Source organism: Aotus nancymaae, unplaced genomic scaffold (genome assembly GCF_030222135.1).
Source record: "Aotus nancymaae isolate 86718 unplaced genomic scaffold, 86718_ANA_hifiasm-v0.15.2.pri h1tg000028l, whole genome shotgun sequence".
Lineage (NCBI taxonomy): Eukaryota > Metazoa > Chordata > Mammalia > Primates > Aotidae > Aotus > Aotus nancymaae.
The window spans coordinates 575,349-592,641 of record NW_026988441.1 but is presented as its reverse complement, the minus strand read 5'-3'; the positions used below and the strand labels follow the sequence as shown (position 1 = coordinate 592,641).

Sequence of the window (17,293 nt, the reverse complement as noted above, 5' to 3'; positions counted from 1 at the left end):
CCAAGTGGCAGAGTCAGGATTCTGTCTGTTCCAGTGTGCCCTGGTCTCTAAACAGGAGGTAGAAATTCTCATACTGAGGCCCATTGCTCACTTCTAAGATACCTGATTAAAGGGTGCACTCGGCCCCCAAGCCTCCTACCCCTGCTACAGCCTAACCATCTGCTTCGGGGAGTAGGTCAGGCTTCTTCCCCAAATCCAGCTTCCCAGAGAACTGGGGCAGGGGCTGCCAGAAGGAGACACGAGGGTACTTGCTGGTACATGGTGGCATCCAAGACCCATGGCCCTGAGAACCCAGGCAGCCCCTTGAACTCTCAATCTCAAGTGGCTCCTCCGAAAATCAGAGCAGGCTGAAAGGCTCAAATGCAAGTGAGTGGTCAACACTCTACAAACACCAATTCTCAGGCTCTAAACAGAATTAAGATGCAAAGATGTAAGATGAGAAAAACAGAAAAAAGAGAAAAAACTTTCCCCCACCACAAACTGTGAATGCACTATGGCCTGAAGCCCTGCTTCTCAGTCCCCTCTTCCAATGTAATGAAACCTGCTAGAATCCCTGGGAATCAGACAGGAGAGGTGGGTTTCATTCTCATTCTCTAATTAGGTGAACCTGGACCAGGCACTTGACTTCTCTGAGTCTCCTTTCCTCATCCATGAAAAGGGGACACAGCCCCCCAGGGCAGGCTGCTGTGAAAAAGCACTGAGCTAAAGCAGGAGGCCCCAACACCACAGGAGCTTGGCAGGTACAAGTCCCTTCCAGTCCACCCGAGGCCACATCCAGACACTTTCTGGCAGAACAAGTAAGGGACCATGACCACCCCAAGGGTGACGGTGCTAAACGCAGAAAAGGAGGAGAAAGACACTACCCATCTGCCTAAGTGACTCAAGTACTCTTCCTCAGATCACTCAGACACTACGGCAGGCGCCATGTACCCCGCCACCCCCGCTCTTAGCAACTTTTAGCAACTTCAAGAAAGCGGAAGTGACTATGACTAGTTTTAAGCTACCGTTTGAAAACCATGAGGCTGGCTGCAAACGGAAGAAGGGGAAATTGTAAATGAGAAAGGAAGCCATTAAAAACGAAAACTAGCTCTGCCGCTCTGCCTCCGCCAGCTCTGCACTATCGCCTCTGGTTCCTTGTTTTGCTGTGGTGTTCTAGGGCCTTCAACACCAGCCACCCCTCAGAAGCCTGTCAGCCCCTTCCTTCTCCCACTTGGATGGCCACTAACTGCAGCTCCCACAGAGCCGTCCCCACTGCTACCAGCATTCGTCCAAACGCAGCCCTGCTGCCAAGGAACGGGTGGGCCCAGGCTTCATCTGTCACCCCTTCCTAACGTACACTGACCCACAAGCACCCAGAAATGGAAGTCAAGGGCACGGAGGTCTCTGGGGCCTCCAGAGACAGCCACCTGAGCTGCCTCAAGGCTCAGCAGAAGCTCCAACACCTGGCCACCTGGCTGCTGCCCTAGGAAGAGAGAGAGCCTGCTACCAGCAGCAGGCTGGCCAGCACCCAGCTCCTTAAAGGGCCCAGAGTCCCAGAGGACAGCATGACCATCTCCCTCTAACGTCCCCCAAGCCTCCGTCAGCTCTCAGCCAAATCTGAAAGGGGGTTGGGAACACCCAATTCTAGGGACATAGTAATAGTAACAGCAACCCCACCACCTCTGAGCAGGCCCTATGGTGTGTGCCAGCTGAAGAACCCAGCACCACCCAGCAAGGAGGAATCAGGAACACCAATTTGGCAGAAGGGGCCACTGGGGCCAGAGAAGAAAGGGGACCTGTCCAAGGCCCAACAAGATGATGAGCTAGGGCTTCCCTGTGGCTTGGAAAAGACTTGGGAGGGTCCCCAGTTAAAGAAGACCCTCAGTGCCTCCCCCTCTCTGACCCCAAAACCACACCCTCCCAGGGGAGCTGGCAGCCCTGGTCCAACATCAAGGGATGGAATAATTAGGAAACTGAAGACTCTAGAAACACTGGCCAAGGACTGGGACGGGGACTTACCACCCACATTCAGAACTCGTCTCCTGAAATGGCCACAGGTTTAAAGAAAAAAAGGAAAAGATCAATGAACAGATTTTGAAAAAGCTCTTGGAAAAACAGAATGGGGCAGAGTGAATGTCAGTGTGATCCGAAATCAGAAAGGCTTGCGTTCACATTTTACATCCCCCAAAATGAAATCTCTGTGGCCTAGACCAAGGATCTCACCCCACTGAGCCTCAGTTTCCTTATCCAGGAAATACCTCACAGATGGGGTTCCTGCAAGGAAGCACTCCCTGGAGAAAGACCCACAAAACTGGTGTGCAAAGGGAAAACCACAGTTTGGCATGGAGAGGCGGGTGAGCCCCCACCAAGGCAGTTGCCGAGTGATTCCTACTCTGGGAAGGCCCCTCACTCTCACCAAAGCTCCCAGGCCTCTCGCCTCATCTCTTGCTACCTCCTGCGTGGGTGGCACACCTGACTGCCCTCTGCTGAGCTGGGCTGCTCCCTCTACCTTCCCTGAGCCCTACGAGCCTGACTAGCTACTCCTGGGTCCTTCAGGCCTCCACACAGACACCACTTCCTCCAGGGAGCCTCCCCAACTGCATCCATGTTAGGGGCCTGCTCCATGCTGCTTCCACAGCATCCCGCAGTCACCCTAGGACAGCATGTGAGCCTCAGCTCTGTGACAGGATGTGCCTGTCCAGTCATCTGCCTCCCCCTGAAAGATGCCGGCTTCCCAGGATCTAGCATAAGGCCAGGCCCAACTAAAGCTACTTGCTGAACTAATGAAAACTGAAGCCAGAGAAAGGTGCTCTGCTAAGGTCACTGGACCACACATCCCAGAAAAAAAAAAAAAAAAAACGGGGAGGGGGACCAGACAAGCAAGTTCTCCTCTAACGGAAAGAAACAGTAGATGATCCAACAAAAGCTAACAGCCACAAAGATGGTAGTAACTTGCAATACACAACTCACACAACACACAGCTCGTGAGTCACAAAGGAGCAAATAAGCCACAACGACAAACAATATACCAGCAATGGAGCAAAGTTCTCCTTTGCGCTGCTAACATCTGGGCAGGACAGTTCTTTTTGGTGTTGGGACTGTCCCACGCATTGGAAGACACTTGGCAACATCCCTGGCCTTCACCTCCACTCACCAGATACTGGCAGCATTCCCTCCAGCTGTAACAACCAAAATCACCTCCAGATACAGCCAAATGTCCCACAGGGGACACAATCGCCCCCAGTTGAGAACCACTGCAATAGACACTCCCAATGAAATAATAATCAAAAGAACGGCCAGGTGTGGTGGCCCATGCGTATAATCCCAGCACTTTGGGAGGCTAGGCAGGAGGATTGCTTGAGCCTACAAGTTCAAAATCAGCCTGGGCACCACAGCAGGACACCATAGCAAGACTCAGACTTTACAAAAAATACAAACATTAGCCAGGCATAGTACAAAAAATACAAAAATTGATCAAGCATGGCGGCACATGCCTATAGTTCTAGCTACTCAGGAGGCTAAGGTGGGAGGCTCACTTGAGTCCAGGAGTTCAAGGCTGCAATGAGCAATGATTATACCACTGCACTCCAGCCTGGGTGAAAGAGCAAAACCCAGTCTCAAAATCATCATCATCATCCACAGAGCTACCAGTCGCAGAGTGCTTACTGTGCCTTGCATTCTGCCACAGGCTTCCACAAACCTTGCACTGAATCCCTAGAACCACCCTCAGAGGAGGGCAGGCCTTGTCCAGGGTCTCACCACTGGGAAAGGCAGAAGCCAGACTTGGCCTAGGTCTGTCTGACAAAAGGTCCTCTAACAACGAGCTGTACGGCCTTGTCATGATCCCAGTCCCAGAACTAGAGTTAGGTGGTCTCATGCACCTTAAGCAAAATAAGTTGGGCAAAAGTTAAAGAAAAAAAAGAAAAAGCGTAAGATTTTAAACAGCACAAGCAGCTCCAACAGCCATTCTACCACTAGTAAGTACATGTGGCCAGGCGCTGCGAGCATTTCATGTGTACTGTGCATGTAGGCACACCAAGTACTCATCATGTGTTTTTCAGGCAATCTCAAGTCCAGTGCACGCTGATGGTTAGACCCTGGCCCTTGGGCTGGATGAAATCCCACCTCAGTTTCTATACAACTGTGAACTCAGCACTGCACCTGACAGTCTAGCAGCTTCCTTTCCTGAAACATCTTGCCTTTTAGGCAGGTGTTTAGGGTAATGTCTGTGTGTACAACAGCGAGAAAGACCCCAATCAGGGGTCACAGTGGCTGGTACAAGCACCCCCGGCCGAGCTACTCTGCTCCTCACCCTCCCAACACATCTGCACTCAAGGCTCCAGCGTTCCCACCTTGACATATCCGCACGTGCTGCTCCTTCCCCCGGAAGGCCCTTCTTCCCACTCTCCATCTGTCACCTCCTACTCATCCTTCCTGGACAGAAAAAGCCATCCGTCCAGCCAGTCTCAGCAGTGCCTGCCGCTCTGCGGCCCCCTGCAGCTCCCTAAGTTACCTCGATCACAACACACAGGACTTGTGACTGTCTGGCTCTGCCTCTGTCCCCCCTCCAAGGACCGGCCCCACCTCCAGCAGGACCTGGGGCTGATGCCCTCTCCTCAGTGCCCAGCGCCAGGCGCCCTGCCTGCCCTCAGCAGGCTTCATGTCACTTTAGCAGGCCAGAATGGTGGCTGCTCCAGAGAAGTCCCGCTCCCGGGAGAGGCTCGGTCAGGGTGGAGACAAGCCCGGCTCCTCCAGCCCTGTGCCCCAGGGTGACAGGCAAGGGAGCTATGGAGGCTGCGCCACGGAAGGGGTGGCGGGGCAGAGATCGGGGCAGGCGGACAAAGTCCAGGGTAACCAGGGGGAGACTCCGGGGGGGCCGGGTAACCGGCCAGACGGACAAGAGAGCGGAGATGAGACTCAGGGACTGAGGAGCGTAGCTGCTAGGAGAGCGGGTGGGGAAAGGCCGAGGGCGAGAGACTGAGACGGGGGTGGCGGGGGAGCTGAGGGGAAGAGATTAAGAGACTGGGAGGGACGAGGGGAAAGCAGCGGGGGGCCGTGGAGAGGGAACCCGAAGGGAGAAGGAGAAGGATCCGAAGGGGAAAAGACCCACCGAGGTCCCCAGGGGGAAAAGACGTGGGGGCCAGGCCAGAGTCGGGCGACGCGCCGCTCACCTGCGAGAGGGGGCGGCGGCTCCTCGCACTCGGGGCTCATCGGGGCGCCCCCCCCGCCCCGCCGCCGGCGGCTCCGGCCCCTGCTGCGGGGCCCGGTAAGTGGGGGCGGGGGCGGCGCCGGGGGCTCGCGCAGGCGCCGGGGCTCGCGGGGTCCGCGCAAGCGCCTGCGGGTCGTGCGGGCCTTGCGCGCCGGGTCCCGCAGAGTTGAGGGGGTCAGCGCCGGGTGGGGTGGCCGGCGGGCGGGGGGAGTCGCGAGTCCGCGTAGGCGCCTCCGGGGTCCGCGGGGGAGCCGGGTCGCGAGGCCCGCGCAGGCGCCTCAGCCGGGAAAACGGGGGAAGTCGCTCCGGTTTCCACAGCCCGACTCAGGGCCTGGCGGGAGGGGAAGACGTCCTCCTCCGCGGTCCAAACGGGCCGCAGAGCCGAGCAGCGATCGACGGAAGCCGAGGCCTACTTCCTTAACCACCCCTTCCCCAAAACCGCTCAGTCTCCGCGCTGTGCGGCCCTTCTCAGGGCCTCCGACGCCCGGCTCCCTCCGCCACTATCCCACAATCCCCCGAGCACCGGACGACGCTGGAGGCCCCGCCCTCCCGTGGCGGTCTCGCTGCACAGGTGCGGGAGGGGCCGCACGCTTGGGCGGTGCAGCGCGCGTGCGCCGGCACTCCCGACCCCGCCCAGTCTTGAACACCGCTGCCTCAGACGCGCTTGCGCCCGTTGGCGCCAACGGTCTGGCCCGGAATAAACCCAGAAGGCTCAATGCGCAGGAGCTGTTGTGCATTAGGGGCTGGTTACTCTACGGCTCCGTTCCAAGGCCCAGTCAATATTCCGCTCCAGGATTTCCCTTCGCACTCGCTCCGTTCGGAAATCGGTTCGCTGTTCTGTCTCCTCTAATCAAGTCCGGCTTTGGCTCCAGGGTCGGGCTCTTGTGGAATCCAGATCTGGTTATCGCTCCAGCCAAAGCCAGGCGCCTTCGTCCCGCCTCTCTCACTAAGCCGCCTTGGAACCTCAGGGGCCCTCAGTCCTTTCCATCAGCAGACGACTGTCCCGGTCGGGTCGTTGTTGTTGCCAGTTCCGCCCAAAGCCTCCTCTAATAGCATCAACTGAAAGACACAACCTTGTGTCTAGATTGATGAAGGTCCCATCTGGCTTTGAGCCTCAGTTTCCCCAACTTTAGTAGCCCCCCTCACTACCCATATTAGAGGCCTACTGTTACAATCGTGTGCGTGCGAGGAACTTAACTTGTTTTTTTAAGACTGCAAATTGGCTGGGCGCGGTGGCTCAAACCTGCAATCCCAGCACTTTGGGAGTTCCGAGGCGGCAGGATGGCTAGAGTCCGGGAGTTCGAGACCAGCCTGGACAACGTAGGAAGACACCCCCCGCCTCCACCAGTACTACAAAAGAAAATTTTAAAAATTGGTTGAGCATGGTGGCCTGCGCCTGTGTTCTCAGCTATCCGGGAGGAAAAAAAAGAATTCCAATCATGAATTTGTGTCCTTCACATCTGTTAGCTTCTCTCTAATTGCTTTTTTTTTTTTTTTTCGAGGCGGAGTCTCACTGGGTTGCCCAGGCTGGAGAGCAGTGGTACGATCTCGGCTGGCTGCAACCTCTGCCTTCCAGGTTCAAGTGATTCTCCTGCCTCAGCCTCACGAGTAGTTGGGATTACAGGCGTGCACCACCACACCCAGCTAATTTTTGCATTTTTGGAAGAGACGGGTTTCTCCATGTTGGCCAGGATCCTCTCGAACTCCTGGCCTCATGTGACCTGCCTTCCTCAGCCTCGCAAAGTGCTGGGATTACAGGTGTGAGCCACTGTGCCCGGCCAGAATTGCTTTAATCTTTGTTGGCTTCACCAGCATTCCCTGATGAACAGTTTTCGGCAGTTTGGTTTTTCAGCCCTGTCTCTTCTGGTCCCTGCTGTTCCTAGTGTTTGTGTTGCGTACGGTGTTGTTTGGCCCTTGTGTTAGGTATCGTTGTTTGACAGTCTCAGTAGCTTGTATCATGTGCACAGCTTGGAGCTGCAGGTATGAAGGTTGGTAAGACCGGTTCTGCTCCTCATCTTTCATGCACAGTGGGCTACTCAGGAAACCATCTCATAATAAAAGGCAGGTACACAAGCAATCAAGCCCAACTGTGTTAACCTATTTTAAGTCTCTGGTGGCCTCCCATCTGCCACTATCCATTGATCAAAGAAAGACATAATCTGCCCTGGCTTAGTGGTGCACACCTGTAATTCTAGCACTTTGGGAGGCCAAGTGAGGATCATGAAGTCAGGAGTTCAAGACCAGCCTGGCTAACATGGTGAAACCCCATCTCCACTAAAAACACAAAAATTAGCTGGGCACAGTGGTGCGTGCCTGTAATCCCAGCTACTCCGGAGGCTGAGGCAGGAGAATCGCTTGAACCCAGGAGGCAGAGATTGCAGTGACCGAGATCACATCATTACACTCCAGCCTGGGTGACAGAGGGAGACTGTCTCAAAAAAAAAGCAAATTCACCCCTCCTTTGCCCTTTTTGTTCTGTATCTTCAGACCCTCAATGGATTGAAGAATGCCAGCTCACATTGGTGAGGGAAGATCTTTATTCAGTCTGCTGATTCAAATGCTAGTCTCTTCTGTAAATACCCTCCTAGACACATCCCTGTTTCACCAGCTATGTGGACATCTCTTAGCCCAGTCAACACCTGAAATGAACCATCAGGCATTCCTTTTCCTTTTTATCTATAGGGATGTTTTGTCTTCTACTCAGCATTTGGCTTCCTTGTTTTCCCCACAATATGATGGCATCATTGCCACATTTTTTTAACACAGAGATCAGGAACCGAGGGGTAGGGAGGTGGCTATAGTCCCTACCCTTCAAATGGAAGCTGGGCAGCTGTGAGGGCTTTAAGAACTGAAGTCTGGGTTTCCACCCAGCAGACCTCACAGATATACAATTGTGTTTGCATTGGAATTGGAACTTTCTTTTTAAGAAACAGGGTCTGGCTCTGTTGCCCAGGCTGAAGTGCATGGCACGATCACAGATCACTGCAGCCTCGAACTCCTGGGTTCAAGCGATTCTCTCACCTCCACCTCCCAAGTAGCTGGGACTACAATTGGAACTTGTTTTTTAAGGCAAGAGTCTCAGATCCTCCAGGTACCTCTCAATTTGTCCTGGATTTGGGAAGAGCGGTGATAAAAACCTACCCAAGGCTGGGTGGAGTAGCTCACTCCTGTCATCCCAGCACTATGGGAGGCCAAGGCAGGTGGATCACGAGGTCAGGCGTTCGAGACCAGCCTGGCCAACATGGTGAAACCCTGTCTCCATTAAAAATACAAAAATTAGCCGGGCGTGGTGGCCAGCACCTGTAATCCCAGCTACTTGGGAGACTGAGGCAGGAGAATGCTTGAACCTGGGAGGCGGAGTTTGCAGTGAGCCGAGACTGTGCCACCACACTCCAGCCTGGGTGACAGAGTGAAACTCCGTCTCAAAAAACAAACAGAGAAAACCAACCCAAATAGACTAAACAAATCCCAGATGCACAAGTACAATCCACACAAAAGTAGTGAGTCTAACATCAAATTGTCCTAGGGAACCAGGATACAAGAAAGAGAAGGATGGCTCTGGAATTAGCTCAGGTTTGAATCCTAGCTGTCAACTTGGTCAGAGCTTGGCCTCCTCTGGGCTTCTCTCTTAAAAAACAACAGCAGTCAAGGCTCTTGCCTGCGTATGACAAAATTTCTTGTGGCTAAACAGAAAAGGAATTAAAGGAGATGAGGCAGCCCCCTGACACCCCACCTCCCGCCCCAATCCCACATCTCTGAGAAGGCTACGGAATCCGCTTGGTGCTTTGCAGTCAGGAATGAAGCCCACACCCAGCCACACAGGCTTCTCCTGAGACAGTGCAGCCTCCATCACAGACACCTTACTCAGACACACCCGCCAGATCCTCTGCCAGCCTCCTCCAGAAGCCAGGTGTGTCTGTTCCTGCACTAGCCAGAATGGAACCTGGGCAGGTGCCCCTCCACCATGAGCGCCGGGTCCAGACAACTGGCAGCTCTGATTGGTAGAGGAGCTAGACCACTAGCGGGTTCTGATTGGTGGACAAACCACATTCCCATGGAGGGTTCTGACTGGTGGAGCTAAAGTCACTTGACTACCCTGCAGCAAAGGATGCTGGGAAGGGAAATGGCTGCTACTCTAGGGAAGATTTAGATGTCTAGCCTTGGGAATTCCTCAAACCTAGATTTAGGTTTGCCAGGTGCCCGAGAAAGGACAGATGTTCCACACACTCTTGCTCAAGAAAGGCAGTGAAGATTAAAGGACACAACAGCTCTGTAGATGATAAACAGCAACACTTTTATTATTCCTCCAGTGGCTGCCCAAGTCCCTTAAACTCGTGCCCCTCCTCCCGTCCCCCATGCATCCTCCAGAGGAGGTGACAAAGGTGGCAGTGAACGAGGGAGAGGAGGAGAAACACCTGTATTGGAAAAGTTGTGTAGAGAAGAGAATGGGGATGAGAGTGAGAGCATGGGAGGTGGGGTCCAAGAACCTGGTGCCTTTCTCAGCGCCCCTTCCAGGGACTACACAGAGATGGGCTGGCATGCCCCAGGTCCAGGCACATAGGTCCTGCGATCCCTTGGGAGAGGGCCTTGTAGGTGGGGAGGGAGGCAAGAGGCCTGGGGTTCCCATGGAGAAGTGGGCAAGAAGCCACCTGGTTTCACCGATCCATGCTGTCGTCCGTCGGGCTGGAGAAACACGTCTGTAACAGCTTTTCGCAGAACTCCAGCTCCTCCTGGATTGGGCAGGGGCAGGGAGCAAGGGACCTGAGTACAGAAGGAGGACCCTGCCTCCAACACTCTTGGCACCCAGAGGTGATGCCTCTTCTGGCCACCACCCACCCACTCCAGAGGTCAGGCTTCTCTAATCACTGCTCAGATCCATGATTCACTGTCTTCACACTGGTGTCTGAACTACTTGAACAAAACCCAGGGTCTCCCACCCTCATCTCACTAAATTTGTCTGCCTTATATCAGCACTCTTAAGACTCTTTCTAACTCCCAGGTAGTGACCACTGCTCAAAACTTTCTGCGGACACAAACCCCAGAAACCATGAAAGAAAGCACTGGCAGGTTAAAGTATGTAACTATAAAAGATACTTCCATGGCACAAAAAGGAAAAAAGAAAAAGAAAACGAGGTTGGGGGAAAAATATTTGTGATTCATAGCACAAATGGCTAATATACTGAACACCTAAAGAGCTTAAAAAATCATTTGCAAAAACCATCACCCAATAAATAGATAAATAGGAAAAGGATGAGAATGAAAAGTTTGCAAGAGAAAGGATGCCAAATTTCACTCATGGGAGAAATGTAAACTGCACTGGAGTACTACTTTTCAACAATCGGCTTGAAAAAAAGATCAGAGGTGACTGTTTGTTTTACTTCTTGGATGTTAACATTACACTACTCACTACTCAAAAAAGAAGATCAAATGGTTTGTCGAGGCCACTTTGTCCTGGCCAAGATCTGGGGAGCTGGGCGCCCTCACGACTGGAGTGCCAATGGTTGAACTTCTATGGAGAGCAGCTTGGTGACAGCTAATGAAATGGTCTTTCACTCTTTATCCTTGGCCTTTAACATACCTGACCCCAGCCATTTCCCTTCTAGAAATTGTTCTACAGACATATGAAATAACATATACAAAAGGTTATTCTTTTAGCAGTGTTTGTCATAGCGAGAGTATAGTAGAAACAACCTGCATATCTGTGTTACAAAAAAGAGGTCATCTTGGCCAGGCGCGGTGACTCACATCTTTAATCCCAGCAATTTGGGAGGCCAAGGCAGGCGGATCACGATGTCAGGAGATGGAGACCAGCCTGACCAACATGGTGAAACCCCGTGTCTACTAAAAATAGAAAAATTAGCTGGGCGTGGCGTTGTGCGCCTGTAATCCCAGCTACTCAGGAGGCTGAGGCAGGAGAATCACTTGCACCCAGGAGGCAGAGGTTGTGGTGAGCCTAGATTGCACCACTGCACTCCAGCCTGGGTTACAGAGCGAGATTCCATCTCAAAAAAAAAAAAAAAAAAAAGGCTAGGCATGGTGACTCACTGTAATCTCAGCACTTTGGGAGGCTGAGGTGGGTGGATTACAAGGTCAGGAGTTCAAGACCAGCCTGGCCAACATGGTGAAACCCCATCTCTACTAAAAGACAAAAATTAGCTGGGCATGGTGGTATGTGCCTGTAATCCCAGCTACTCGGGAGGATGAGGCAGGAGAATCGCTTGAACCTGGGAGGTGGACATTGCAGTGAGCCAAGATTGCGCCACTGTACACCAGCCTGGGCAGCAGAGTGAGACTCCATCTCAAAAAAAAAAAAAAAAAAAGAGGCCATCTACACTGTACAGCTGTAAAATGAAAGACCTACTGATGAGACATGCAATGCACACAAAGCAAGGGGCAGAAGAGCCATCACAGCATGGCAGGTTTATTTTGCATAACATAGAGAAAAAGAATTCACATGCACCTTTGCTTGTATGCACCTAATATCTTAGGAAGGACACCTGAGCAACTGCATAGCTAGAGGGAAGGGCAGGAGAGAGACTTTCACTCTTTACCCTCCTGTGGGTCTTGTATTTTCAACCATGTGACTATGAAACCTATTCAGAAAGCATTAGTAAAATCTAATTTAAATCTAATTTGAATGTTTCCACAGATATATACATAAGTCAACACTTCTCATGTAGTACACTTTCAATATGTACAGACACATGACAGTGTCTACAGAGGAATGAACTCAATAGAATAGAATGTCCCAGGGAGGTGGGCGAGTTTGCTAAGCTCGGCTTTGCTGAAGCACCAGCATTGATTCATTCACTTCAACAGATTAATACATGACTTAACAATCAGTTAACTATTTGAATATGTAGTAAGTCGTGATTTAGCATTTGTTACTTATCTAGTTGTCTAATGAGTTATCATTTATATGCCCCTTACCTATTTATTTATTTATTTATTTTGAGACGGAGTTTCGCTCTCGTTACCCAGGCTGGAGTGCAATGGTGCGATCTCGGCTCACCGCAACCTCCGCCTCCTGGGTTCAAGCAATTCTCTTGCCTCAGCTTCCTGAGTAGCTGGGATTACAGGCTGCACCACCGTGCCCAGCTAATTTTTTGTATTTTTAATAGAGACGGGGTTTCACCATGTTGACCAGGATGGTCTCGATCTCTTGACCTCGTGATCCACCTGCCTCGGCCTCCCAAAGTGCTGGGATTACAGGCGTGAGCCACCGTGCCCGGCCCGCCCCTTACCTATTTAAGTATCTGATGACTTTTTATTTATCACTTGTTACTTACCTAAAATAATTGGTTATTATTTGTCATTTGTTATTTCTTGTCAATTTAATGAAATAGTTAATCATAAAGACCTTTGAGTGGTATTCTATTCAATTTACATTTACCTACTGTAAACACCTATATTAGGTAATTTAGGTAATAACTCAATGACTTGGTCAACTCCTTAAGAATCTCCAAGGTCGTGTCTCCTTGCTGTCTCTCCTGCACTGACACAGCACGGGAAGAATGCTAGGCCTGAAATAAACATCTGCTGAATGGAGGATGAGTGAAACTCAAGAGAACACAAATGAAAGCCTGAACCAGCAGACCCAAGAGCCCCCAAGGGCAAGGACTGGCTGGCTTTCCTCTTACTAGGGTCCCCACTACCATACCTGGTCTAACCTGGGGAATTCCTCACCTCCCAGGCCCCTCCCCCTCACACCTGGTCCTCCTCACACCCTGTCCCTTCCCCAACTCACCTGGTCTTTCTGGAGCCCCTGTCCCCTCCCCCGGCACCTGATCATCCTCGAACCCCATCCCCTCCCCACGCACCTGGTCCTCCTTGCACCCCGTCCCCTCCCCATGTACCTGGTACTCCTCATGCTGCTGTAGCAGCTGACAGCGGTGGCGGAGGAGCTCCTCCAGGCCCAGTTCTGGCTCCCGACACTCGCGCACACCCTGCGGGAAGTCTGTCACCAGGCTGTGGGGGACATGAGAGCAGCCCTGAGGACCTCCCTCTATAGGCATCGCTGACCCCCCCATCCCCCACCCCGTTCCCTGGCTCACTCAGAAGCCTGGGCAAGTCACTGCCCCACAAAGGGCTTCTGTTTCCCCATCTGCGGAAGGGACCTTATGCTGCCCTTGGCCCAGGGTGGGTGCTGAGGGGCTCAGCGAGGGGCCTGATGTGTGTCAACTCCAGTGTGCTGTTCAGAGCTCCAGTGTCATCTGTTTAGACACTAATCCATTGATGGGGGCATGTATAAATGCTCTCTTCCTCTTGCGGGGCCTCTGTGCCAGCCCTACTGGTGAGGAAACTGAGGCTTCCTGACTCCTACTCCTTTCTGGCCCCACACCCTGCTTCTCCACAGGGAAGGTCCCAACTCCTGGGTCCCTATGGGCTGATTCCTGAGCCACCCCCACCCTGGGGCATCCACCTCAGGCCCCGTCCTCTCAAGGCGCCAAAGTACCTGCACAGGGCTCCAAGCACATGCTCGTGGAAGGGGCTGTGCTCTGTCCGCACCAGGGCCACCAGCTGCTGGACCATCCCCATGGAGCACAGGGTCCCTGGGGGGAGGGCTGCAAGGGTCAGAAAGGCAGCCCCATCCGTCTCCTATGCCCTCCCCCTCTCCCACACCTGTACCCACCCCAGGGCGTCTGCTCCCGTGCCCTCACTCAAGGCCTACCACACCTTTGTGTTCGGGGTGGCCCACCAGCAGGTTCTGCAGCAGGAATGCTGATTTGACCTTGAGCTTCTGCACCTGCTGCTGCATGGCTCGCATCAACACAGAGAAGCCATCCAGGCGGAGGAACTGCAGCAGCCCAGCCTCCTGCTCTCGGACCAGACCTGGGGGAGGGGGACAGAGTCCTGAGCTTGCAGTTACCACTGCCAGCACTATGATCACAACCACTACCACCACCATCATCATCATCACCATCACCATCATCATCACCATCCTCACCATCACCATCACCACCATAACCACCACCATCATCATCACCACCATCACCATCATCATCACCATCCTCACCACCACTATCACCACCATCACCACCACCACCATCACCACCATAACCACCATCACCACCACCATCACCATCATCACCATCACCACTACCGTCATCACTATCATCACCATTACCACCATAACCACCACCATCACCACCACCATCACTATCATCACCATCACCACTATCACTATCACTACCATCACCACCACCACTACCATCACCATCGTCATCACTATCATCACCATTACCACCCTCACCACCATCATCACCATCATCATCACCACCATCACCACCATAACCATCATCACCATCACCACCATTACCATGACCATCATCACCTCACCACCATCACCATCATCACTATCATGACCATCGCCACCATCACCATCATCATCACCATCACTACTACCATCATCACTATCATCAGCATTACCACCATCACCACCATCACCATCATCACCCCATCACCACCAACATTACCATGACCATCATCACCTCACCACCATCACCACCATCATCACTATCATCACCATCGCCACCATCACCACCACCATCATCACCCCATCACCACCAACATTACCATGACCATCATCACCTCACCACCATCACCATCATCACTATCATGACCATCGCCACCATCACCATCATCATCACCATCACTACTACCATCATCACTATCATCAGCATTACCACCATCACCACCATCACCATCATCACCCCATCACCACCAACATTACCATGACCATCATCACCTCACCACCATCACCACCATCATCACTATCATCACCATCGCCACCATCACCACCACCATCATCACCCCATCACCACCAACATTACCATGACCATCATCACCTCACCACCATCACCATCACCACCATCATCACTATCATCAGCATTACCACCATCACCACCACCATCATCACCCCATCACCACCAACATTACCATGACCATCATCACCTCACCACCATCACCATCACCATCATCACTATCATCACCATTACCACCATCACCACCAACATTACCATGACCATCATCACCTCACCACCATCACCATCACCACCATCATCACTATCATCACCATTACCACCATCACCACCAACATTACCATGACCATCATCACCTCATCACCATCACCATCACCACCATCATCACTATTACCACCATCACCACCATCACCACCACCATCACCCCATCGCCACCAACATTACCATGACCATCACCTCACCACCATCACCATCACTACCATCATCACTATCATCACCATCGCCACCATCATCATCACTACCATTAACAATGTAATCATCATTAATCAGCTGGGCATGGTGGCTCATGCCTGTAATCCCAGCACTTTGGGTGGCCGAGGAGGGCGGATCATGAGGTCAAGAGATCAAGGCCATCCTGGCCAACATAGTGAAACCCCATCTCTACTAAAAATACAAAAAAAAAAAAATCATCAATCATCATCACCACTAACCACCATCATCATTAGCCATGGGCCTGCATATGCAAGCATTATCTTTTTTTGAAGTATATTTTTGAGATATAATTCACAACCCACACGGTTCAACCTTTTAAAGATATTCACAGGGTTGTAAAACCATCACCACTAACTCTAGGAAATTTTCCAGACCCCCCAAAAGAAAACCCCATGCCTATGAGCAGTCATTCCCAATTTCCCCTCCCTCTGCCCCCTGCAACCACAGATATATTTTCTGCCTCTCTGGACTTTCCTGTCCCAGACAAACATATGTCACATATACTCATAAAAGATGTGACCTTATGTGTCTGGCTGCTTTCACTCAGCACGATGTTTTCCAGGTCCATTCACATTATAAGTGGTATCAGCACTTCATTCCTTTTCATGGCTGAGTAATACTCCATTGTATGCATATAACACATTTTATCCTTTCCTCCAGTGATGGCAGCATCATTTCTTATTTATTTACTTATTATTTATTCATTCATTTTGAGATGGAGTTTTGTTCTGTTGCCCAGGCTGGAGTATTCAGTGGAGCAATCTCAGCTCACTGCAACCTCCACTCCCGGGTTCAAGCTATTCTCCAGCCTCAGCCTCCCAAGTAGCTCGCATTACAGTAACCTGCCACTACACTCAGCTAAATTTTGTATTTATGGTAGAGATGGGGTTTCACCACGTTGGCCAGGTTGGTCTCAAGCTCCTGGCCTAAAGTGATTCACCTGCCTGGGCCTCCCAAAGTTATGAGATTACAGGTGTGAGCCACTGTGCCTGGCTGCATCACCTTTTTTTTGTTTTGTTTTTTTTTGAGATGCACTCTTGCTCTGTCGACCAGGCTGGAGTGCAGTGGGGTGATTTCAATTCACTGCAACCTCCACCTCCTGGGGGTCAAGCGATTCTCCTGCCTCAGCCTCTTGAGTAGCTGGGATTACAGACACATGCTACCATGCCTGGCTAATTTTTGTATTTTTAGTAGAGACAGGGTTTCACCATGCTGGCCAGGCTGATCTCGAACTCCTAACCTCGTGATCCACCCACCTCAACCTCCCAAAGTGCTGGGATTACAGGCGTGAGCCACCATGCCTGGATACTTCTCCCCACCGGATGGAGTCTCACTCTGTTGCCCAGGCTGGAGTGCAATGGCGTGATCTTGGCTCACTGTAACCTCTGCTTCCCAGGTTCAAGCCATTCTCCTGCCTCAGCCTCCTGAGTAGCTGGGATTACAGGCATGCACCACTACACCCAGCTAATTTTCATATTTTGAGTAGAGATGAGGTTTCACCATGTTGGCCAGGATGGTCTTGAACTCCAGACCTCGTGATCAACCCACCTCGGCCTCCCAGAGTGCTGGGATTACAGGCATGAGCCACCACGCCCGGCCAGCATCATCTCTTTTCAATCCTCACAATTATCTTGGAGGTATGTGCTTTCAGAATTCCATTTTACAGATGAGGAGGCCCAGAGAGCCACGCATGCATCGCCTTCACCCAGAGGGCAATGAGAACTCTGGAAGGCCTCCCAGCAGGAGGAGAGCTGACCTTTGGGGTGCACCTCCAGTAACGTGCCCACTCCTGGTTAGGCTCTAGGCCTGCGTGACTCAAGAAGGACAGAAGCCACTAGCAGCTTTTGGCCAC

General features: G+C 52.0%; 2 protein-coding genes across 14 annotated transcripts in view; both read right to left on the bottom strand.

Moving 5' to 3' along the window:
• The window catches only part of PPP6R1 (protein phosphatase 6 regulatory subunit 1), a 29,256-nt gene extending 24,050 nt beyond the window's left edge, over positions 1–5,206 (bottom strand). For both annotated transcript variants that reach the window (XM_012465262.3, XM_064380809.1), the window contains exon 1: positions 5,151–5,206. The gene's annotated coding sequence lies outside the window, so the exon portion shown is untranslated. The remainder of the gene's footprint in view (positions 1–5,150) is intronic.
• A 4,255-nt stretch (positions 5,207–9,461) lies between these two features.
• Positions 9,462–17,293, bottom strand: part of HSPBP1 (HSPA (Hsp70) binding protein 1) — a 42,530-nt gene continuing 34,698 nt past the window's right edge. For all 12 annotated transcript variants that reach the window (XM_064380802.1, XM_064380804.1, XM_064380801.1 and 9 more), the window contains 4 exons: positions 13,865–14,020; positions 13,644–13,740; positions 13,045–13,156; positions 9,462–9,918 (listed from right to left, as the gene is read on the bottom strand). In XM_064380802.1, coding sequence (XP_064236872.1) covers positions 9,844–9,918; positions 13,045–13,156; positions 13,644–13,740; positions 13,865–14,020 — 440 coding nt within the window. In that variant the 3' untranslated portion in view covers positions 9,462–9,843. The remainder of the gene's footprint in view (positions 9,919–13,044; positions 13,157–13,643; positions 13,741–13,864; positions 14,021–17,293) is intronic.